This window comes from Ranitomeya imitator, chromosome 5 (genome assembly GCF_032444005.1).
Source record: "Ranitomeya imitator isolate aRanImi1 chromosome 5, aRanImi1.pri, whole genome shotgun sequence".
NCBI classification, from domain to species: domain Eukaryota; kingdom Metazoa; phylum Chordata; class Amphibia; order Anura; family Dendrobatidae; genus Ranitomeya; species Ranitomeya imitator.
The window spans coordinates 625,672,037-625,696,525 of record NC_091286.1 but is presented as its reverse complement, the minus strand read 5'-3'; the positions used below and the strand labels follow the sequence as shown (position 1 = coordinate 625,696,525).

Sequence of the window (24,489 nt, the reverse complement as noted above, 5' to 3'; positions counted from 1 at the left end):
TGTAGTTACTGATGAAGGTCCGTGTGGTGGACCGAAACGTTTATTTGGTACTACAATAAATCTTTCACTTTGAGCATCAAGTTGAGTGCTAGGTTCTTTTTGTTTAGTAAGTCGGGCCTCTCTTTGCTGAAACCTGTTTCATTTCTGTGTTTGTGACTTTCATCTTTAATCACAGTCAATATATGTGGGGGGCTGCCTTTTCCTTTGGGGAATTTCTCTGAGGCAAGGTAGGCTTTATTTTCTATTTCTAGGGCTAGTTAGCTCTTAGGCTGTGAAGAGGCATCTAGGCCGTGTTAGGTACGCTCCACGGCTATTTCTAGTTGTGTGATAGGATTAGGGGTTGCGGTCAGCAGAGTTCCCACTTCCCAGAGCTTGTCTTGTGTGAGTTTAACCATCAGGTCGTTCCTGGTGCTCCTAACCACCAGGTCCATAACAAGAAAACCAAGAATTATCCTCCTGGCCATAACCCTTCCATTTGACAAGGTACTGAAGCCTCCGCCTCGAAAAACGAGAATCCAAAATCTTCTCAATCACATACTCCAACTTTCCATCAACCAACACAGGGGCCGGAGGATCAACAGAGGGAACAATGGGCACCACATATTTCCGCAATAAAGATCTATGGAAGACATTATGGATAGCAAAAGAGGCCGGAAGCGCCAAACGAAAAGACACCGGATTAATAATCTCAGAAATCTTATAAGGACCAATAAACCGAGGCTCAAACTTAGGGGAAGAAACCTTCATAGGAACATGACGGGAAGACAACCAGACCAGATCCCCAACCCGAAGCCTGGAACCAACACACCGACGACGGTTAGCAAAACGTTGAGCCTCCTCCTGAGACAACACCAAGTTGTCCACCACATGAGCCCAAATCTGCTGCAACCTGTCAACCACAGAATCCACACCAGGACAGTCAGAAGGCTCAACCTACCCATAAGAAAAACGAGGATGAAAACCAAAATTACAAAAGAAAGGCGAAACCAAAGTAGCCGAACTAGCCCGATTATTAAGGGCAAACTCGGCCAATGGCAAGAAGGCCACCCAATCATCCTGATCAGGAGACACAAAGCATCTCAAATAAGTCTCCAAAGTCTGATTAGTTCGCTCGGTCTGGCCATTTGTCTGAGGATGAAATGCAGAAGAAAAAGACAAATCAATGCCCAGCCTAGCACAAAAGGCCCGCCAAAACCTAGAAACAAACTGGGAACCTCTGTCGGACACAATATTCTCCAGAATACCATGCAAACGAATCACATGCTGAAAAAACAACGGAACCAAATCTGAAGAGGAAGGCAATTTAGGCAAAGGCACCAAATGAACCATCTTAGAGAACCGGTCACAAACAACCCAGATAACAGACATCTTCTGGGAGACCGGAAGATCAGAAATAAAATCCATGGAAATATGCGTCCAGGGCCTCTCAGGGACTGGCAATGGCAAAAGCAACCCACTAGCACGGGAACAACAAGGCTTGGCCCGCGCACAAGTCCCACAGGACTGCACAAAAGAACACACATCACGCGACAAAGAAGGCCACCAAAAGGACCTACCAACCAAGTCTCTGGTACCAAAAATGTCAGGATGACCAGCCAACACGGAACAGTGAACCTCAGAAATCACTCTACTAGTCCATCTGTCAGGAACAAACAGTTTCCCCACAGGACAGCGGTCAGGTTTGTGAGCCTGAAATTCCTGAAGAACCCGTCATAAATCAGGGGAAATGGCAGAAAGGACCACCCCTTCTTTCAGAATACCGACCGGTTCTAAGACCTCAGGAGAATCAGGCAAAAAACTCCTAGAGAGGGCATCAGCCTTAATATTCTTAGAACCCGGAAGGTACGAGACCATGAAATCAAAATGGGAAAAAAACAAGGACCATCGAGCCTGTCTAGGATTCAGCCGTTTGGCAGACTCGAGGTAAATCAGATTCTTATGATCCGTTAAGACCACAATACGGTGCTTAGCTCCCTCAAGCCAATGTCACCACTCCTCAAACGCCCACTTCATAGCCAACAACTCCCGATTGCCGACATCATAATTGCGTTCAGCAGGTGAAAACTTACGGGAAAAGAAGGCACACGGTTTCATTAAGGAACCAACAGGATCCCTCTGAGACAAAACGGCCCCTGCCCCAATCTCAGAGGCGTCAACCTGAAACGGAAGAGAAACATCCGGTTGGCGCAACACCGGAGCAGAAGTAAATCGACGTTTAAGCTCCTGAAAGGCAGAGACAGCCGCAGAGGACCAATTCGCCACATCAGCGCCTTTCTTCGTCAAAACGGTCAAGGGTTTAACCACGCTGGAAAAATTAGCAATGAAACGGCGATAAAAATTTGCAAAACCCAAAAATTTCTGAAGGCTCTTCACGGATGTGGGCTGAATCCAATCATGAATGGCCTGAACCTTAACCGGATCCATCTCTATAGACGAGGGAGAAAAAATAAAGCCCAAAAAAGAAACCTTCTGCACCCAAAGAGACACTTAGACCCTTTCACAAACAAAGCATTGTCACGAAGGATCTGAAATACCATCCTGACCTGTTGCACATGAGACTCCCAATCATCGGAAAAAATCAAAATATCGTCCAAATATACAATCAAGAATTTATCAAGATAAGTCCGGAAGATATCATGCATGAAGGACTGAAAAACAGATGGAGCATTAGAGAGTCCGAATGGCATCACAAGGTATTCAAAATGGCCTTCGGGCGTGTTAAACGCAGTTTTCCATTCATCACCCTGCTTAATACAAACAAGATTATATGCCCCCCGAAGGTTAATCTTCGTAAACCAACTAGCTCCCTTAATCCTAGCAAACAAATCGGAAAGCAAAGGTAAAGGGTATTGAAACTTGACCGTGATCTTATTCAAGAGGCGATAATCAATACAGGGTCTCAAGGAACCATCTTTTTTAGCAACAAAAAAGAACCCCGCTCCCAACGGTGAAGAAGATGGTTGAATATGCCCTTTCTCCAAAGACTCCTTAATATAGCTCCGCATGGCGGTATGTTCAGGCACAGACAGGTTGAAAAGTCGACCCTTAGGAAACTTACAGCCTGGAATTAAGTCAATAGCACAATCGCAGTCCCTGTGCGGTGGAAGGAAACTGGACTTGGGCTCATCGAATACATCCTGAAAATCAGACAAAAACTATGGAATTTCAGAAGATGAAGAAGAGGAGATTGACATCAAAGGAACATCATTATGAACCCCCTGACAACCCCAACTAGTCACAGACATGGACTTCCAATCCAACACAGGATTATGTACCTGCAACCACGGAAAACCCAGCACGATAGCATCATGCAAATTATGCAACACCAGAAATCGACAATCTTCCTGATGGGCTGGCGCCATGCGCATGGTCACCTGTGTCCAAAACTGGGGCTTATTTTTAGCCAAGGGTGTAGCATCAATGCCCCTTAAAGGAATAGGGTTCTGCAAAGGCTGCAAGGGAAAACCACAACGCTTGGCAAACTCAAAAGCCATTAAGTTCAAGGCGGCACCTGAATCCACAAACGCCATGACAGAAAATGATGACAATGAGCAGATCAAGGACACAGATAACAAAAATTTAGGTTGTACAGTACTGATGGTAATTGAACTGGCGATCCTCTTTGTCCGCTTAGGGCAGACAGAAATGACATGAGAAGCGTCGCCACTATAATAACACAACCTATTCTGATGTCTGAAACCTTGTCGTTCCGTTCTAGACAGAATCCTATCACACTGCATTGGCTCAGGAATTTGCTCTGAGGATAACGCCACAGCACGCACAGTTCTGCGCTCCCGCAAGTGCCGGTCAATCTGAATGGCCAGAGACATAGAACCACTCAGACCGGAAGGCGTGGGAAACCCCACCATAACATCTTTAACGGATTCAGAAAGACCCTTTCTGAAAATTGCCGCCAAAGCATAATTATTCCATTTAGTCAACACCGACCATTTTCTGAATTTCTGACAATACAATTCTGCCGCCTCTTGACCCTGAGACAGGGCCAACAAGGTCTTCTCAGCTTGATCCTCAGAATTAGGTTCATCATATAACAATCCCAAAGCCTGAAAAAAGGAGTCTACATCAAGCAAAGCCGGATTCCCAGATTCCAGGGAAAATGCCCAATCCTGCAGGTCGCCACGCAGCAGGGAGATGACGATTTTAACTTGCTGAATGGAATCACTGGAGGATCGAGGTCTCAAAGCAAAAAACAGTTTACAGTTGTTTTTAAAACTCAAAAATTTGGACCTGTCACCAAAAAACAAATCAGGAGTAGGAATCTTCGGTTCTAAAACAGGAGTCTGAACAATATAATCAGAAATACCCTGTACCCTAGCAGCAAGCTGGTCTACACGAGAAGCTAATTCCTGAACATTCATGCTAGCACAAGGCTCTTCAGCCACCCAGAGATAAAGAGGGAGGAGAAGACAAAGTAGACTGAAGAAAAAAAATGGCTCAAGACCTTTCTTCCCTTCTTCTGAGATGCATTTAACTCATTTTTGGCCAGTTGTACTGTTATGATCAGGTGACCTTGCAGCAGCATGAAAACTTTCACTGGAGTAGGTGGTAACTATACTGACCGCAAACCCTGATCTTAACACCACAACTAGAAGTAGCCGTGGGGTGTGCCTAACAAAACCTAGACACCTCGACACAGCCGGAGGACTAAATACCCCTATAGATGGAAATAGGAATTCTACCTTGCCTCAGAGCAGAACCCCAAAGAATAGACAGCCCCCCACAAATAATGACTGTCAGTAGTAGAGGAAAAGACACACGCAGGCAGAAAACAGGATTTAGCAAATGAGGCCACAATAGCTAAACTAAATAGGAAAGGATAGGACAGGATACTAAGCGGTCAGTATTAAAAATCCTTCCAAAAATATCCACAGCAGAAAATACAAAAACTCCACCATCTAACTAAAGATGGGGAGAGTATATCTGCAACTCCAGAGAATCCAACAAGACCGAGAAAACAATGACACAGTCTAAGCTGGACAAGAAAAAAACAAATGAATAGCACAGAATATAAGCACACTGCATGTGTGCCACAGAAAAAGAAACAGACACTTATCTTTGCTGAATTGGCAGCTAAGCAGGAGAAGCCAGAAAGTGATCCAACACTTCCCAAGAAACATTGACAACTGGCAAGGACTAATGAATCCTGCACACTTAAATATCCCAGTCAGAACTGCAATCAGCAGAAACACCTGGCCAGGACTGCGACTCAGAGACAACTGCATTCCCACCTACAACCACTGGGGGAACCCAAAAGCAGAATTCACAACAGTAGACCCCCTAAGGAAATTATCTAGATGTTTTGTGAGAGCTTTGAACCACCAAGTGTTTCACTACAGTTTATAACGCAGAGCCGTGAAAATAAAAATTATTTTTTTTCCCACACAAATTATATTTTAGCCCCCAGTTTTGTATTTTCCCAAGGGTAACAGGAGAAATTGGACCCCAAAAGTTGTTGTCCAATTTGTCCTGAGTACGCTGATACCCCATATGTGGGGGGAACCACCGTTTGGGCGCATAGCAGAGCTCGGAAGGGAAGGAGCGCCATTTGGAATGCAGACTTAGATGGAATGGTCTGTAGGCGTCACATTGTGTTTGCAGAGCCCCTAATGTACCTAAACAGTAGAAACCCCCCACAAGTGACCCCATATTGGAAACTAGACCCCCAAGGAACTTATCTAGATGTGTTGTGAGAACTTTGAACCCCCAATGTTTCACTACAGTTTATAATGCAGAGCCATGAAAATAAAAAATCATTTTTTTCCCCACAAAAATTTTTTTTAGCCCACCAAATTTTTATTTTCCCAAGGGTAACAAGAGAAATTGGACCCCAAAAGTTGTTGTACAAGTTGTCCTGAGTACGCTGATACACCATATGTTGGGGTAAACCCCTGTTTGGGCACACGGGAGAGCTCGGAAGGGAAGGAGCACTGTTTTACTTTTTCAACGCAGAATTGGCTGGAATTGAGATCGGACGCCATGTCGCATTTGGAGAGCCCCTGATGTGCCTAAACAGTGGAAACCTCCAATTCTAACTGAAACCCTAATCGTAGCCCCAACCCTAACCCTAGCCACAACCCTAACCCTAGCCCTAACCCTACCCCTAACCATAGCCCTAACCCCAACCCTAACCCTAGCCCTAATCCTAACCTTAGCCCTAACCCTCGCCCTAGCCCTAACTCTAATGGGAAAATGGAAATAAATACATTTTTGTAATTTTATTATTTTTCCCTAACTAAGGGGGTGATGAAGGGGGGTTTGATATACCATTTATAGCGTTTTTTTAACAGATTTTTATGATTGGCTCACACTAAAAGACGCTTTTTATTGCAAAAAATAGTTTTTGCGTCTCCACATTTTGAGAGCTATAATTTTTCCATATTTTGGTCCACAGAGTCATGTGAGGTCTTGTTTTTTGCAGGATGAGTTGGCGCTTTTATTGGTAACATTTTCGGGCATGTGACATTTTTTGATCGCCTTTTATTCCGATTTTTGTGAGGCAGAATGACCAAAAAACAGCTATTCATGAATTTCTTTTGGGGGAGGCATTTATACCGTTCCACGTTTGGTAAAATTGATATAGCAGTTTTATTATTCGGGTCAGTACGATTACAGCGATACTTCATTTTTTTTTTTTTTTTTTTGCGCTTTTATACGATAAAAACTATATTATAGAAAAAATAATTATTTTTGCATCGCTTTATTCTGAGGACTATAACTTTTTAATATTTTTGCTGATGATGCTGCGTGGTGGCTCGTTTTTTGCAGGACAAGATGACGTTTTCAGCAGTACCATGGTTAATTATATCCGTCTTTTTGATCGCGTGTTATTACACTCTTTGTTCGGCGGTATGATAATAAAGCGTTGCTTTTTGCCTTGTTTTTTTTTTTTTCCGCGTTCACTGTTTGATCACAGTGTTCCGGGGATTAATGTGCCAGAAGCGGTCCGTGACCATTCCTGGCACATAGTTCTAGATGTCAGCTGCGATAGTCAGCTGACACCCGGCCGCGATCGGCCTCGCTCCCCCTGTGGCCGATCCACTACAATGTACTATCCCGTCACTGGGAATTAAGTCCGAGGTCACCTCGACGGGATAGTACGTCATATGGGATTAAGGGGTTAAAACACCTGTTAGTTCAAGGTGCTCACCACACTTCCAGATAAGTTTCTTGAGGGGTGTAGCTTCCAAAATAAGGTCACTTGTGGGGGCTTTCAATTGCTTAGGCACATCAGGGGCTCTGCAAACTCAACATGGTGTCTGCTATCTATTCAGGCCAATTTTGTCCAGAGGTCAGATGCCACGCCTTCCCTTCCAAGATGTGCCGTGCTCCCAAACAGTGGTTTTCCCCCACATATGCGGTATCAGTGTCCTCAATAGAAATTGCACAACAAATTACAGTTGCAAGTAAAAGTTTGGGCAAATTAGGGGAAAGCAAGATGTCACACACACAAAATGCATGTTGGGGCTCTGTTTAGGTCCTAGGGAATTTTTTTACTTGCCTATATAGGTAGGAGTGCAATTAATTAATCTACCTCTTTACCATGCACAGGCACTTTATTTGACATTGTTTAAGTAACATGGTGGGTTTATGGATATGGCAACTATTTGGGCAATCCTAGCTCAAGCATCACTATATGCATAAACTTGACTGCCAAATGCTCCTGTCTGCCTTTGGTAGATGTAAATAGTGCCATGATATTGATTGCACTACGAATTGTGTTGCACCATGACATGTGTGTAGTTTCTTTTGTCATCTTTTGATCATGTTTTACCCACTTATGTGTTTCCCTACCTTTTGTGGTTTCTTCTAAATAAAAATATTATGTTTTTGTCACAAAACTGTTTTCGTATTTCATTAAGCATGATGGTGGAGCAATCATGCTTTGGGGTTGTGTTGCAGCCAATGGCACGGGAAACATTTCATGGGTAAAGGGAAGAATGGATTTAAAAAATCTCAACAAATTCTTGATGCACAGAAAACCCCATATGTAAAAAAGCTGAATTTGAAAAGAGGATGGCTTCTACAAATGGATAATGATCCTAAACACATGTCAAAATCCACAATAGATGACCTCAAAAGGTGCAAGCTGAAGGTTTTACAATGGCCCTCACAGTCCCCTGATCTGAACATCATTGAAAATCTGTATCTAGACCTCAAACTTGCAATGCATACAAGACGACCCAGGAATCTCAGAGAACTGGAAGGATTTTCCAAGGAACAATGTACGAAAATCCCTCAAACAAGAATTGAAAGATCATTGGCTGGCTACAAAAAGTGTTTACAAGCTGTGATGCTTACAAAACGGGGTGCTACAAGGTATTAACCAAACTTTGCATCAACCCATTTTCCCTTTAGTAATTTTTAAAATGTAAAAGATGAAAATATATTTTTTTGCCTAAAAAAACTTAACTTTAGGCCTTTTAGAGATGACTTCATGTTCAACTTGCTCAACTGTTCACAATAACAGTAATTTTGACCAGTGGTGCCCAAACTTTTACATGCTACTGTGTATGATCCAATACATTCTATTGATTACATTTCTCTTGTGGAGACTAGGGTTTCCGCGAGAGAAATTGACATGCTTTCACATGTTCAGTATTTGGTCAGTATTTTACATCACTATTTGTAAGCCAAAACCAGGAGTGGGTGATAAATGCAGAAGTGGTGACGTGTTTCTATTATACTTTTCCTCTGATTGTTCCTCTCCTGGTTTTGTCTTACAAATACTGATGTAAAATACTGACCAAATACTGCTAGTGTGAACATGGCCTTAAGCTTTGACATAAAGGAAAGAAACAAATGTGTACGATATATGATCCCAATTCACCTTGGACAGGGAGTCAGTTAAATTTTTCAGTGGCTGCTTCACGGGATATTTTGCCATGTCCCACTCAAAACGGGCCAGGTAGCTGACCAAGTCAACTGCAAAAACAGAAAAACAAATGTTATAGTGGAATATTTGCTGTTAACTTCATATATGGCTTTAATTCCCTGAAGGTTCTTTATTCTGTCAATTTTCTATACCTTTATGACAATTTTAAAATCCAGAATATCATATAATCCAGCATTTACAAGTAAGGTATCTCTTGATTTTGGACTAAAATAATTTCTATTTTTTTCCACATATAAAATCTGCAGCATTTACAGTATCCGCAAAATATGAGTTTTAACGTAATCGGATATATAAACGCTTTGGGTTTGTTTTTAATTTTTTTTTTTTTTTTGTTGTTGTTTGGTGCAGAATCCATGTTAAAAAAGTGTTTGTTTGGTTTTTTAAATCCACATAGTGTCAATTTCTTTTGAAGATTTTTTGGTACAGATTCTATCCATTCATTTCAAATTTTTTGTTGCATTTGTGCAACAAAAAATGCACATAAAAAAACATACAAATAAATGAAAAAAATATGCACGGATGCAGAAAAGCTGCAGATTTCAGTTTCAAAATCTGTGTATAAACTTCACACGAACTCCTAGCTGCCACACCAGGCAACTGCAATACCAGACACTGTCTTTGAACAATGGTGGCGCTCTAGTTTTTGAGATCTCAAGAGTGCAGCTTCACATGAATTTCTTTACAAAAATCTTTAATACAACTGATTGCAAACACCTTCTCGAGAAGAAAAGGGAATTTAACTTTATTTATTCTGCCTTATAGCCCTCCAAATAAGCTAACCCCCATGACAATATTGCTGTTTCCATGACTAGACTATTACGTGGGTCTAGGAGGCACTTTGTCTTGCAGCATGGGCGCTGTGAGGCACCAGGCCGTCCACTCTGCTGTTGCATTGTCGCTGCGGCGGTGGTCGGCGTACGCCTCCGCTCAGTTGAGGCGATAGGGACCTACTGAGAGGTTCGCTGTGACGTGGCAGTGGGCTTCATACAGTCTGATCAGAATGCAAAAATAATGAGCCTCATGTTTGGTAATACATATTTTGCCAAGAGGCATTAGATAAATGTATGAATTTTTGGAGGTGCGGTCCTTGCTCTTTTCTTGGCGTATAGCATATTCCTGCCCAGCAGATGATGAGCTGAGCCGTATTCTTCCCAGCAGATGAGGAGCTGAGCATCCATACTTCCCAGCAGATGAGGAGCTGAGCCCGTATTCTTCCCAGTGTAATAGCGTGCAGGATTGAGTATGTCACCACTGAACAGACAGACCAACTGTTGAGGGGAATTTATTAACAGGAGTAAGATTCTCCTCGCAGGGAGTAAACAGGGGGTTAATAGAGATAAAGCAAACAGTAAACAGCTAAGCAAAATCGCAAACGGTTAACGAATGTTCTGGTAACTTATCAGTCCAGGGAGGTCCTGACTTGAGGGTCCTTATTCCAACATGGATACAGTTACCAGCAGCGCTTGAAGATCCTGAAGTCTCTTCTCTGTCTCCTAGGAACTGGAGACTCCGGGGTTAAGCCTTTTCTTCCAGTGAAGCTGAAAGCAGGAAGTAACTCAGCCACTCTGCTGCCAGTCTCTGTATATCAGGCTGGCAAGCTTTCTGCAGTTGCAATGCTACACACACACACACTGAGCGGTTTACTTGTCACACTCAGGGGTTCCGGCTTGTCACTGCGGTCACCAGGGCTGCACGCTCAGCTCACTGTCAGGAGATGCGTCTTTTCCTATTACAGAGGCTGCCAAGTCCACACTCTCACATCCAGCCTTCACTATGGTGGGTATCTCACCCTCAGTGCCCTCATGGGGAGCACTACCTTTAGGGAAGCACGGCGCTGCAGCCTGCCCTCTCATGTCCCGTAATGCCTAGGTTTCCTTACCCAAATATACAGTCTCAAATATTCCTATGAGGCCATTAGTTCAGCTCAGGAGACCCGCGGTCAGTCAAGGCATTGCGACCTATATAGGGACTATGAAATATGGAATAATTAACGGAGGTCCGGAATGGGTTATTCCACTTTACTACTTGAGGATTTCCTAATACAATATTCAAATATGGCTTTTCTAAGCGAGATGACCAGAGTTATGACCTGGTGGTCAGGACAATAATGGACCTGGTGGTTAAGAGCACACGGAATGACCTGATAGTTTCTGATAATAAGGACGAGCTCTGGGACGTGGGAACTCTGCTGACCGCAATCCCTAATCCTATCAAACACACTAGAAATAGCCGTGGATTGCACCTAACGCTCCCTATGCAACTCGGCACAGCCTAAGGAACTAGCTAGCCCTGAAGATAGAAAAATAAAGCCTACCTTGCCTCAGAGAAATTCCCCAAAGAAAAAGGCAGCCCCCCACATATAATGACTGTGAGTAAAGATGAAAATACAAACACAGAGATGAAATAGATTTAGCAAAGTGAGGCCCGACTTACTGAACAGACCGAGGATAGGAAAGGTTACTTTGCGGTCAGCACAAAAACCTACAAAAAGATCACGCAGCGGGCGCAAAAAGACCCTCCGCACCGACTCATGGTGCGGAGGCGCTCCCTCTGCGTCCCAGAGCTTCTAGCAAGCAAGACAACAAATAAAAATAGCGAGCTGGACAGAAAAATAGCAAACCAAAGAAATACAAGCTGAAACTTAGCTTCTGCTGGGAAGACAGGACACAAGAACGATCCAGGAGTGAACTAGACCAATACTGGAACATTGACAGGTGGCATGGAGCAAAGATCTAAGTGGAGTTAAATAGAGCAGCCAGCTAACGAATTAACCTCGTCACCTGAGGAAGGAAACTCAGAAACACCCACCAGAGGAAGTCCATGGACAGAACCAGCCGAAGTACCATTCATGACCACAGGAGGGAGCCCGATAACAGAATTCACAACAGTACCCCCCCCTTGAGGAGGGGTCACCGAACCCTCACCAGAGCCCCCAGGCCGACCAGGATGAGCCAAATGAAAGGCACGAACCAGATCGGCAGCATGAACATCAGAGGCAAAAACCCAGGAATTATCTTCCTGACCATAACCCTTCCACTTGACCAGGTACTGGAGTTTCCGTCTCGAAACACGAGAATCTAAAATCTTCTCCACCACATACTCTAACTCCCCCTCAACCAACACCGGGGCAGGAGGATCAGCGGATGGAACCACAGGCGCCACGTATCTCCGCAATAACGACCTATGGAACACATTATGGATGGCAAAAGAAGCAGGAAGGGCCAAACAAAATGACACAGGATGGATAACCTCAGAAATCTTATACGGACCAATGAAACGAGGCTTAAACTTAGGAGAGGAAACCTTCATAGGAACATAACGAGATGACAACCAAACCAAATCCCCAACACGAAGTCGGTGACCCACACAGCGCCGGCGGTTAGCGAAACGTTGAGCCTTCTCCTGGGACAATGTCAAATTGTCCACCACATGAGTCCAAATCTGCTGCAAACTATCCACCACAGTATCTACACCAGGACAGTCTGAAGACTCAACCTGCCCTGAAGAGAAACGAGGATGGAAACCAGAATTGCAGAAAAACGGCGAAACCAAAGTAGCCGAGCTGGCCCGATTATTAAGGGCGAACTCAGCCAACGGCAAAAAGGACACCCAATCATCCTGATCAGCAGAAACAAAGCATCTCAGATATGTTTCCAAAGTTTGATTAGTTCATTCGGTTTGGCCATTTGTCTGAGGATGGAAAGCCGAGGAGAAAGACAAATCAATGCCCATCCTAGCACAAAAGGATCGCCAAAACCTCGAAACAAACTGGGAACCTCTGTCAGAAATAATGTTCTCCGGGATACCATGTAAATGAACCACATGCTGGAAAAATAATGGCACCAAATCAGAGGAGGAAGGCAATTTAGACAAAGGTACCAAATGGACCATCTTAGAAAAGCGATCACAAACCACCCAAATGACCGACATCTTTTGAGAGACGGGGAGATCCGAAATAAAATCCATAGAAATATGCGTCCAGGGCCTCTTCGGGACCGGCAAGGGCAAAAGCAACCCACTGGCACGAGAACAGCAGGGCTTAGCCCGAGCACAAGTCCCACAGGACTGCACAAAAGAACGCACATCCCGTGACAAAGACGGCCACCAGAAGGATCTAGCCACCAAATCTCTGGTACCAAAGATTCCAGGATGCCCAGCCAACACTGAACAATGAATCTCAGAGATAACTCTACTAGTCCATCTATCAGGGACAAACAGTTTCTCTGCTGGGTAACGGTCAGGTCTATCAGCCTGAAATTTTTGCAGCACCCGCCGCAAATCAGGGGAGATGGCAGACAAAATTACCCCCTCTTTGAGAATACCCGCCGGCTCAGGAACACCCGGAGAGTCAGGCACAAAACTCCTTGACAGGGCATCAGCCTTCACATTCTTAGAGCCCGGAAGGTATGAAACCACAAAATCAAAATGGGAGAAAAATAACGACCATCGAGCCTGTCTCGGATTCAACCGTTTGGCAGACTCAAGATAAGTCAAATTCTTGTGATCCGTCAAGACCACCACGCGATGCTTGGCTCCTTCCAGCCAATGACGCCACTCCTCGAATGCCCACTTCATGGCCAACAACTCACGATTACCAACATCATAGTTACGCTCAGCAGGCGAAAACTTTCTAGAAAAGAAAGCACATGGCTTCATCACCGAGCCATCAGAACTCCTTTGCGACAAAACAGCCCCTACTCCAATCTCAGAAGCATCAACCTCAACCTGAAACGGAAGCGAAACATCTGGCTGGCACAACACAGGGGCAGAAGAAAAACGACGCTTCAACTCCTGAAAAGCCTCTACAGCTGCAGAAGACCAATTGACCACATCAGCACCCTTCTTGGTCAAATCAGTCAACGGTTTAGCAACAGTAGAAAAATTAGCGATGAAGCGCCGATAAAAATTAGCAAAGCCCAGGAACTTTTGCAGGCTCTTCACAGATGTCGGCTGAGTCCAATCGTAAATGGCCTGGACTTTAACAGGGTCCATCTCGATAGTAGGAGGGGAAAAAATGAACCCCAAAAATGAAACCTTCTGAACTCCAAAGAGACACGTTGACCCCTTCACAAACAAGGAATTCGCACGAAGGACCTGGAACACCATTCTGACCTGCTTCACATGAGACTCCCAATCATCCGAAAAGACCAAAATATCATCCAAATACACAATCAGGAATTTATCCAGGTACTCTCGGAAGATGTCATGCATAAAGGACTGAAATACTGATGGAGCATTGGAAAGCCCGAATGGCATAATCAGGTACTCAAAATGGCCCTCGGGCGTATTAAATGCTGTTTTCCATTCATCGCCTTGTTTAATTCGCACAAGATTATACGCCCCTCGAAGATCTATCTTGGTGAACCAACTAGCCCCTTTAATACGAGCAAACAAATCAGACAGCAACGGCAAAGGATACTGAAATTTGACTGTAATTTTATTAAGAAGACGGTAATCAATACAAGGTCTCAAAGAACCATCCTTCTTGGCCACAAAAAAGAACCCTGCTCCTAACGGTGATGACGACGGGCGAATATGGCCTTTCTCCAAGGATTCCTTTATATAACTCCGCATAGCGGCGTGTTCTGGCACAGATAAATTGAACATTCGGCCCTTAGGAAACTTACTACCAGGAATCAAATTGATAGCACAATCGCAATCCCTATGAGGAGGTAGGGCACTGGCTTTGGGCTCATCAAATACATCCCGATAATCCGACAAAAACTCTGGAACTTCAGAAGGAGTGGAAGACGAAATAGACAAAAATGGAACATCACCATGTACCCCCTGGCAACCCCAGCTGGACACAGACATAGATTTCCAGTCCAATACTGGATTATGAACCTGTAGCCATGGCAACCCCAAAACGACCACATCATGCAGATTATGCAACACCAGAAAGCGGATATCCTCCTGATGTGCAGGAGCCATGCACATGGTCAATTGGGTCCAGTACTGAGGCTTATTCTTGGCCAAAGGCGTAGCATCAATTCCTCTCAATGGAATAGGATACTGCAAGGGCTCCAAGAAAAAACCACAGCGCCTAGCATACTCCAAGTCCATCAAATTCAGGGCAGCGCCTGAATCCACAAATGCCATAACAGAATAGGATGACAAAGAGCAAATCAGAGTAACAGACAATAGAAATTTAGACTGTACCGTACCAATGGTGGCAGACCTAGCGAACCGCTTAGTGCGCTTAGGACAATCGGAGATAGCATGAGTGGAATCACCACAGTAAAAACATAGCCCATTCTGACGTCTGTGTTCTTGCCGTTCAGCTCTGGTCAAAGTCCTATCACATTGCATAGGCTCAGGCCCATGCTCAGATAGTACCGCCAAATGGTGCACAGCTTTACGCTCACACAAGCGTCGATCGATCTGAATGGCCAAGGACATAGACTCATTCAGACCAGCAGGCATGGAAAACCCCACCATGACATCCTTAAGGGCTTCAGAGAGACCCTTTCTGAAGATTGCTGCCAGGGCACATTCATTCCACTGAGTGAGCACAGACCACTTTCTAAACTTCTGACAATATATCTCCGCTTCATCCTGACCCTGACACAGAGCCAGCAAGATTTTCTCTGCCTGATCCACTGAATTAGGTTAGTCATAAAGCAATCCAAGTGCCAGGAAAAACGCATCAACATCACGCAATGCCGGATCTCCTGGCGCAAGAGAAAATGCCCAGTCTTGAGGGTCACCACGTAACAAAGAAATAATGATCTTTACTTGTTGAACAGGGTCACCTGAGGAGCGAGGTTTCAAGGCAAGAAACAATTTACAATTATTTTTGAAATTCAAGAACTTAGATCTATCACCAAAAAACAAATCAGGAATTCGAATCCTAGGCTCTGACATCGGATTCTGAACCACAAAATCTTGAATGTTTTGTACCCTTGTAGTGAGATTATCCATCCAAGAGGACAGACCTTGAATGTCCATGTTTACACCAGTGTCCTGAACCACCCAGAGGTAAAGGGGAAGAGAGAGACAAAACACACTGCAAAGGAAAAAAAAATGGTCTCAGAACGTCTCCTATCCCTCTATTGAGATGCATTAGTACTTTGGGCCACCTGTACTGTTATGACCTGGTGGTCAGGACAATAATGGACCTGGTGGTTAAGAGCACACGGAATGACCTGATAGTTTCTGATAATAAGGACGAGCTCTGGGACGTGGGAACTCTGCTGACCGCAATCCCTAATCCTATCAAACACACTAGAAATAGCCGTGGATTGCGCCTAACGCTCCCTATGCAACTCGGCACAGCCTAAGGAACTAGCTAGCCCTGAAGATAGAAAAATAAAGCCTACCTTGCCTCAGAGAAATTCCCCAAAGGAAAAGGCAGCCTCCCACATATAATGACTGTGAGTAAAGATGAAAATACAAACACAGAGATGAAATAGATTTAGCAAAGTGAGGCCCGACTTACTGAACAGACCGAGGATAGGAAAGGTTACTTTGCGGTCAGCACAAAAACCTACAAAAAGACCACGCAGAGGGCGCAAAAAGACCCTCCGCACCGACTTACGGTGCGGAGGCGCTCCCTCTGCGTCCCAGAGCTTCCAGCAAGCAAGACAACAAATAAAAATAGCGAGCTGGACAGAAAAATAGCAAACCAAAGAAATACAAGCTGAAACTTAGCTTCTGCTGGGAAGACAGGACACAAGAACGATCCAGGAGTGAACTAGACCAATACTGGAACATTGACAGGTGGCATGGAGCAAAGATCTAAGTGGAGCTAAATAGAGCAGCCAGCTAACGAATTAACCTCGTCACCTGAGGAAGGAAACTCAGAAACACCCACCAGAGGAAGTCCATGGACAGAACCAGCCGAAGTACCATTCATGACCACAGGAGGGAGCCCGACAACAGAATTCACAACAGACCAGGTTATGAGAAGATTACTGTGATCCTTTGGCTTCTGGCACAGAGATGCCTGATTATAATAATAATAATAATAATTTTTATTTATATAGTGCCAACATATTCCGCAGCACTTTACAATTAAGCGGGGACATGTACAGACAATAATTTCAGTACAAGTTAAGACAGTTTAAACAGTGACATTAGGGGTGAGGTCCCTGGTCGCAAGCTTACAATCTACAAGGAAATGGGGGGACACAATAGGTGAAAAGTGCTTGTTATTTTAGGTCTGGCAATTATAATAAATAGGGATTTTCATATGAAGCTGCATGATCCGGTCATCAGCCCGTGTGTTTAAGTGCAATAGTCAAGTATCAAGTGCAGTTATCATGTGCATGGAGGGTGTGGAGACAGATGAATAGTAGGGTGCAGATTCACTTGCAGATAATATTTGGAAGGAGGGAACAGGACAAAGTTAGTTTACTGAGTAGTTGATGTGGTAGGCTTGTTTGAAGAGATGGGTTTTTAAAACGTGCTTGAATAGGTCGGGGCTAGGTATCAGTCTGATCGTCTGGGGAAGTGCATTCCAGAGAGCTGGCACTGCACGGGAGAAGTCTTGGAGACGGAGGTGCGAGGTTCGGATTACGGGGGATGTTAGTCTTAGGTCATTTGTAGAATGGAGGGCACGTGTAGGGCGATAGATGGAGATGAGAGAGGAAACATAAGGCGGTGCAGAACTGTGGAGAGCTTTGTGGGTGAGAGAGATGAGCTTATACTGGACCCTGTAGCGAATGGGTAGCCAGTGTAATGACTGGCACAAGATGGAGGCATCGGTGAAGCGGCTGGACAGAAATATGACCCTGGCTGCCGCATTCAAGATGGATTTGAGAGGAGAAAGTTTGGAAAGATGGAGATCGATCAGAAGAGAGTTGCAGTAGTCCAGACGAGAATGAATAAGAGCAAAAGTAAGAGTCTTAGCAGTTTCAAAGGTGAGAAAAGGTCGGATTCTGGAGATGTTTTTAAGATGCAGGTGACAGGAGCGAGTGAGTGATTGGATATAGGGAGTAAAGGAAAGTTCGGTGTCGAATATGACCCCAAGACAGCGGGCATGCTGCTTGGGAGTTATGGTTGAACCCTCCAGGGTAATTTCGATGTTGGGTAGAATGAGGTTAGTAGAAGGGAGAAATACAAGAAGTTCCGTTTTGGAGAGATTTAGTTTCAGATAGAGGGAGGACATGATGTTAGAGACAGCAGACAGACAATCCTTGGTATTTTGAATTAGGGTAGGGGTGATGTCGGGGGAAGAAGTGTATAATTGGGTGTCGTCAGCATAGAGATGATACTGGAACCCAAATCTGCTGATTGTTTGTCCAATAGGGGCAGTGTATAGAGAGAAGAGGAGGGGGCCCAGGACTGAGCCCTGCGGAACCCCGATAGTAAGGGGACAAGGAGAGGAAGAGGAGCCGGCAAAAGATACAGTGAAGGAGCGGTCAGAGAGGTAGGAGGAGAACCAGGAGAGGGCTGCGTCATTGAGGCCTATGGAGCGGAGCATGGAGAGAAGGAGCTGGTGATCCACAGTATCAAATGCGGCAGATAGATCCAGGAGAATCAGCAGAGAGCAATGACCTTTGGATTTAGCTGTTATTAGATCATTAGAGACTTTAGTGAGGGCAGTTTCAGTAGAGTGTAAAGAGCGGAAACCAGATTGTAAGGGGTCGAGAAGAGAGTTATCCGAGAGATAGCGGATTAGACGGGAGTGGACCAAGCGTTCCAGGAGTTTAGAGATGAAGGAAAGGTTAGAGACAGGTCTGTAGTTAGCCGTGCAGTTCTGGTCCAGGGATGGCTTTTTAAGTAAATGGGTAATGATGGCATGCTTAACCCTGCTGTTCTGTTGGTCAAAAATGACCGACTTTGAACTTCAATATTCTTTAAAATATTCAAGATGCGGCTCTGAAACCCGTGGCCGACCGACCCATCCTCATTTAAGTCAATCAACCACAAGTTTCAGAACCGCATCTTGAACACCCCAAAAAATACCAAAGTTCAAAATAGGTCTCCCCAGACCGAACAGAACAGCAGGGTTAAATGAGGAGGGAAAGATGCCTGAGGAAAGAGAGAGGTTAAATATTTTAGTCAGGTGAGTGGTAACCACTGGTGAGAGAGACTGCGGGAGAGGTGAAGGAATGGGGTCACTATTGCAGGTTGTAGGCCGAGCAGAAGTGAGGAGCTTGGAAACTTCTTCTGAAACAGGCTCAAAGATGTCTAATGAGCTTGAGGTGCGGCAGGGAAGGGGATCCAGGCACTGAGGAGATTGGGCTGAGATATCCTGATGGATGTGGTTGATTTTTTCTAGGAAATAAGTGGCCAGATCCTCACCACTGAGATTGGAGATGGGGGCCTGTACTTTAGGTTTCAGGAGGGAGTTTAAGGTTTCAAAAAGTCATTTTGGGTTGTTGGATAGTGAGGTGATGAGGGTGGTGAAGTAGGATTGTTTGGCCAGAGAAAGGGCAGAGTTATAGGTTTTGAGCATGAACTTATAGTGGATGAAGTCTTCTGCTAAGAGAGATTTTCTTCACTGCCACTCTGCACACCTTGAGCAACGCTAAAGAAAGCGTGTTTGCATAGTTTGCCAGGGCTGCCGTTGTCTGTGTCAGGTCTTTCTGCGTGTAGAAGATGCTGCTTCATCCAGGGCATTCTTCAGTGTAATATTGAAGTGTGACAATGCTAAGTCTGGACAGGAGAGTGAGGAGATGGGCGCTAAAGATGTGTGGAGGTTGTCCATAAGCTGCTGGGTATTAATGGTACCTGTATTCCGATAAGTGTGGTAAGTGGGGGTGTCCTGAGTGAGGAGACAATTCTTGATAGAGAAGGAAAGAAGGTTGTGGTCCGAGAGCGGGAGTGTAGAGTTAGTAAAGTCGTGCAGCGATCCGGGACGGGAGAAAACCAGGTCCAGAGTATTCCCGTCCTCATGCGTAGTTGAATTAGTAAACTGTGAGAGGTTGAATGAAGAAGTTAGAGAGAGAAGATGAGAGGTAGATTGGGAGAGGGGATCATTGATGGGGATGTTAAAGTCGCCCATGATGAGGGTGGGGATGTCACAGGATAGAAAATGAGTAAGCCAGGTGGCAAAGTGGTCTAGAAACAGGTGGGAGGAACCTGGAGGGCGATAAACAACTGCCACCTGCAAGGGGAAGGGCTTAAAGAGTCTGACGACGTGGACTTCAAAGGAAGCAAATGTAAGTGAGGGAACCGGGGGGATGACCTGGAAAGCACATTGTGATGAAAGGAGTAAACCAACACCTCCACCCTGTCTGTTCTCAGGTCTGGTGGTATGTGAAATTTTCAGGCCACCAAATGAGAGAGCGGCAGCGGCGGTAGTGTCTGAGTGCTGTATCCAGGTTTCTGTAATAGCCAGAAGGTTAAGGGAATTAGAGAGTAAAACATCATGAATGTAAGTTAGTTTGTTACACACAGACCGTGCATTCCAGAGAGCACAGTGGAAAGCAATAGGAGAAGGCATGCACTGAATGTTAATAAGATTAGCAGGGTTTCTATATGCAGCTGGAGGAGAGTAATGTATGCTGGTGGAGAGAGGTCCAGGGTTTAGGGAGATGTCACCTGCAACTAGCAGAAGGAGAAAAAAACAGAAAGAGCAGGTGGTGGGATGATTTGTATGAACGTTTTGAGTGCTGCATGGCGGTAGTGGCTGGTTTGGAGTGGGTAAGAAATGTCAGTAGAGTCTCAGAGTTATACATGGGAGAGGGGAGAAGGGAGGGGTGGATATAGAGAGAGTGCCCAGAATGTGTTAAAGGGCAGGCGAGTTGTGAGAAAGCAGACGTTAAAACAAATAAGAAGCAGATTGATATGATGAATGCATAATGTAGTATGACTGACCAAGAAGCATGATTGTTTGAAAAACGTATGCACCTTACCTGTCTCCTGCCCTGTCCAACTGCCATTGTCTAACTGCAAAGCACTTTAAACTGTCGCACTTAAAATCTGATGCACACGCGAACCCGCACGCGTGCTATCCCAGCTAGACTATTATGATATTTTCTGAACACTGTGTCACAAATTACCTGTAACTAATATAAGAGAAGTTCTTGATTGTCTTAATCAATTGTAATGGGCCCCAGACACTACGCTGCGGGTGGGATAAGGCGCAGGATATGAGCTGTACATGGGGTTGTCTCTTCTCACTGATAGCTGACCCCAACTACTGCGTTTCCATCTCAGGTACTAGAAGTGCGGAAACTGATATGGCCTGAAAAGAGCATGAACTCAGCAACATTTCCATTCCACTAGAAGGAAGGTATCCTGCAGGTAAATTGCATCAGTCTCTCATGAAACTAAACTACAACTACCATCATACATCATAATCCACTTGCCCTGCAAACCTTCTTCTATGTACCGTAACCTCTAGCGCCTCTTCTGAGTAGTTGACCTGGTGTCATACCATCGTTGTGTAAGAAGATGGAAGTGTTGCCTACATTCCCCCTTGAAGACACGTGTATTGTTATAATGCATTTGAATGTGTTGATATTTAGCTGGGACCTTCTCCTAACCACAACTCCAGGAAAGTGAACCTAGAGCGGAGTGAGAGCGGTGGACCACACCCCGACACTGACTGACAGCAGGTTCTGCAGTGCATCAGTACATAGCCGGTTGTCAGTCAGTGGCGCAGAGCGGTTACAGCCGCTGCTCTCAGTGTTGTGAGCGGTGACTGTAGTTCCTCTGGGCACGCCTGCATGACCGAAAGCCATCAGCTTCCGAGGTAAATAAAGTTCATTTTCTCTTGGGTTCCGTAATTTCAGTACTCTGGCTGGGCAACTTTATAATGCTAGTAACCTACAGATTAACCCTATATCTTCAGGTTAATATTATTTTCGGACCTGAGAGGTTCCCTTTAACTGCATCAGGCTTTGAAAACCTGACTGGTTGAAAACACAAAAACTGAACATATGAGCTGCAAGTCGCTTTGACATTGAAGTGCATATGTTCAATTCTTTTTGGCGTTTGTTTAGCGCTTTTTTTTTTTTTTTTTTTAATAAGCAGAATCGGATAAAAAAAAAAGACATTGCGTGCACATATCTTAACTAAAATCAGCAGACTGTCCTTAAACTAGGATGTCACCATGCTGGACACTAGTAAACAGCATTCATGTGCACAGTGAGATAGCGTGAGTCCACCATAGACAGTAAGCCCCATGCGTTTCTCAATGGGCAAGAGGCGACCATGCATCCAGTTGTGACTGCAATCCATTACTGCTAAATCACTGAGGATAATGTGGCACTAAGCAAAGCAGAAATGGCATTCATGAAGAATCTCTACATGTTTTCAAGGATTTATGCAAATGTAACTAAGCCAGTTTCTTGAAAAAAGGAGGCCTACTTTGTGCTGATACATAACTAGTGAAGCTGGTGGATATGGAGTCATCACTGTTTGTTCACTACAGTTAGGGCTTATTCACATGCTGTATTTTTGTTTTTTGTTGTTTTTTTTCCTTGTGTTGTTTTCCTTCAGAAACAAAAAAATGCTGCAAAAACGCACCATGTGAACATATAAAATGAAAGCCAAGCCTCTTCCAGATGCCATTACTATATCCACGATTAGATAGGACTCAACTACTGGAGTCAGAAGAACCTGGGGAACCTGGAGAACAGAGGTGAACTTTCAGTTTTTGCATAGCTGTAACAGAAGAATGGAAAGAACTCATAACTCTGCAGGGATGTTATCTGAGTCATACGGATATGGTGACCAGGCTACGAGGCCATTATGTGACACATCCATCGTAACCTGATCACTGTACCCCTACAACTAGAGTCGCTGTCTCTGGAGCTCGGAGACCTAGACAATCCATGCTGAAATAAAACCCACGGCACACGGGCAGTTTACATACTGTGTATGTGCTTCACTTTCTTCTTCTTGCCTGAAAAAAATCAGCTGTGAGAATCGATTTGCAGGACCCTGTTTAGCGGCCATATAATTAATCCGTGGCCTTTGCATGGGAACCCTGAGAATCGCCTCCTATTTCCCGACATCCACGGATCTTCTTTTGAAGAGACAATGATGTTGTGCCCGGCTGGCTAATCAAAAGAAGAGCCGCGGATGCAGATTAGTAGGAGGCGGTTCTCACATCTAACGGTAGTCGTTAGTCAATAATAATAATAATAATAATCTTTATTTTTATATAGCGCTAACATATTCCGCAGCGCTTTACAGTTTGCACACATTATCATCGCTGTCCCTGATGGGGCTCACAATCTAAATTCCCTATCAGTATGTCTTTAGAATGTGGGAGGAAACCGGAGTACCCGGAGTAAACCCACGCAAACACGGAGAGAACATACAAACTCTTTGCAGATGTTGTCCTAGGTGGGATTAGAACCCAGGACTCCAGCGCTACAAGGCTGCAATGCTAACCACTGCGCCACCGTGCTGATATATCGTAATTACATCACCTCAATGCTTGTATCTCACAATCAATCATTCCTTCTCTGGCCCACTGTTTTCCTTTTCCATTATAACCTATTCACATTCACGATTATAGAACTTCTCTTGACTTGCCCCTGTCTCCTAGAGAACTCTTCCCTGTTCTACTAAACTATCCATCAAAATCAATATGTTTGTCTTTCCTCTGAAGTGCTGATATCTTTATGTCTTCTATCCTTTTCCATGCATTGATTTAGGACTTCTCAAGAGTAGCCCCTGTCCCGTGGAGCATTCTTCCCTATCCTACTAGACTTGTCATGATCCCAATGGCAGGGGATCACAAAAGGACAAGCAAAAAAAACAAAACAAGCTCTAGGGTGATGGAACCTGAGCTGACCGCGATCCTGAACCTAAACACACAACTAGCATTAGCCGGGGAACGTGCCTACGATGATTCCTAGACGTCTCGCGCCAGCCGAAGGATTAACTTCCCCTATCAGAAGAAACACAGACCTCACTTGCCTCCAGAGAAACACCCCACAGAAATAGCAGCCCCCCACATGTAATAACGGTGAAATGAGAGGAAAGCACATACGTAGTTATGAAAATAGAATCAGCAAAAATGAGGCCCGCTAAAGCTAGATAGCAGAGGATACAAAAGTGAACTGCGCGGTCAGCGAAAAACCCTTCAAAAAACCATCCTGAAATTACTTGAACTCATGTGCCAACTCATGGAACATGAGGAGTAATTTCAGCCCACTAGAGCAACCAGCAGCAAGGAATCACATATCTGGAAGCTGGACTAAGACAAAAATTAAGCAAAACGTGGAACAGGAAAATCAAAACTTAGCTTGTCCTGAAGATAACAGACGCAGGGAGCAGAGGTAAAAAGACATGCTGATTACATTGATAGCCGGCGAGGAAATGACAAAAAAGCCAGGTTAAATAGGAAACTCCCATAACCTGATGGAACAGGTGGACACCAGAGACCGCAGAGAACACAAGTCACCCAGTACCATCAGTAACCACCAGAGGGAGCCCAAAAACAGAACTCACAACAGTACCCCCCCCTTGAGGAGGGGTCACCGAACCCTCACGAGAACCACCAGGGCGACCAGGATGAGCCCTATGAAAAGCACGGACCAAATCGGCAGCATGAACATCAGAGGCAATCACCCAAGAATTATCCTCCTGACCATAACCCTTCCACTTGACCAAATACTGGAGTTTCCGTCTGGAAACACGAGAATCCAAGATCTTCTCCACAACAT

General features: G+C 44.6%; 1 protein-coding gene across 1 annotated transcript in view; it reads right to left on the bottom strand.

Moving 5' to 3' along the window:
- ATP6V1C2 (ATPase H+ transporting V1 subunit C2) overlaps positions 1-24,489 on the bottom strand; it is a 91,513-nt gene that overhangs the window by 24,408 nt on the left and 42,616 nt on the right. Inside the window, exon 5 of the mRNA XM_069728094.1 lies at positions 8,849-8,943. Within this exon, the coding sequence (XP_069584195.1) occupies positions 8,849-8,943 (95 nt within the window). The remainder of the gene's footprint in view (positions 1-8,848; positions 8,944-24,489) is intronic.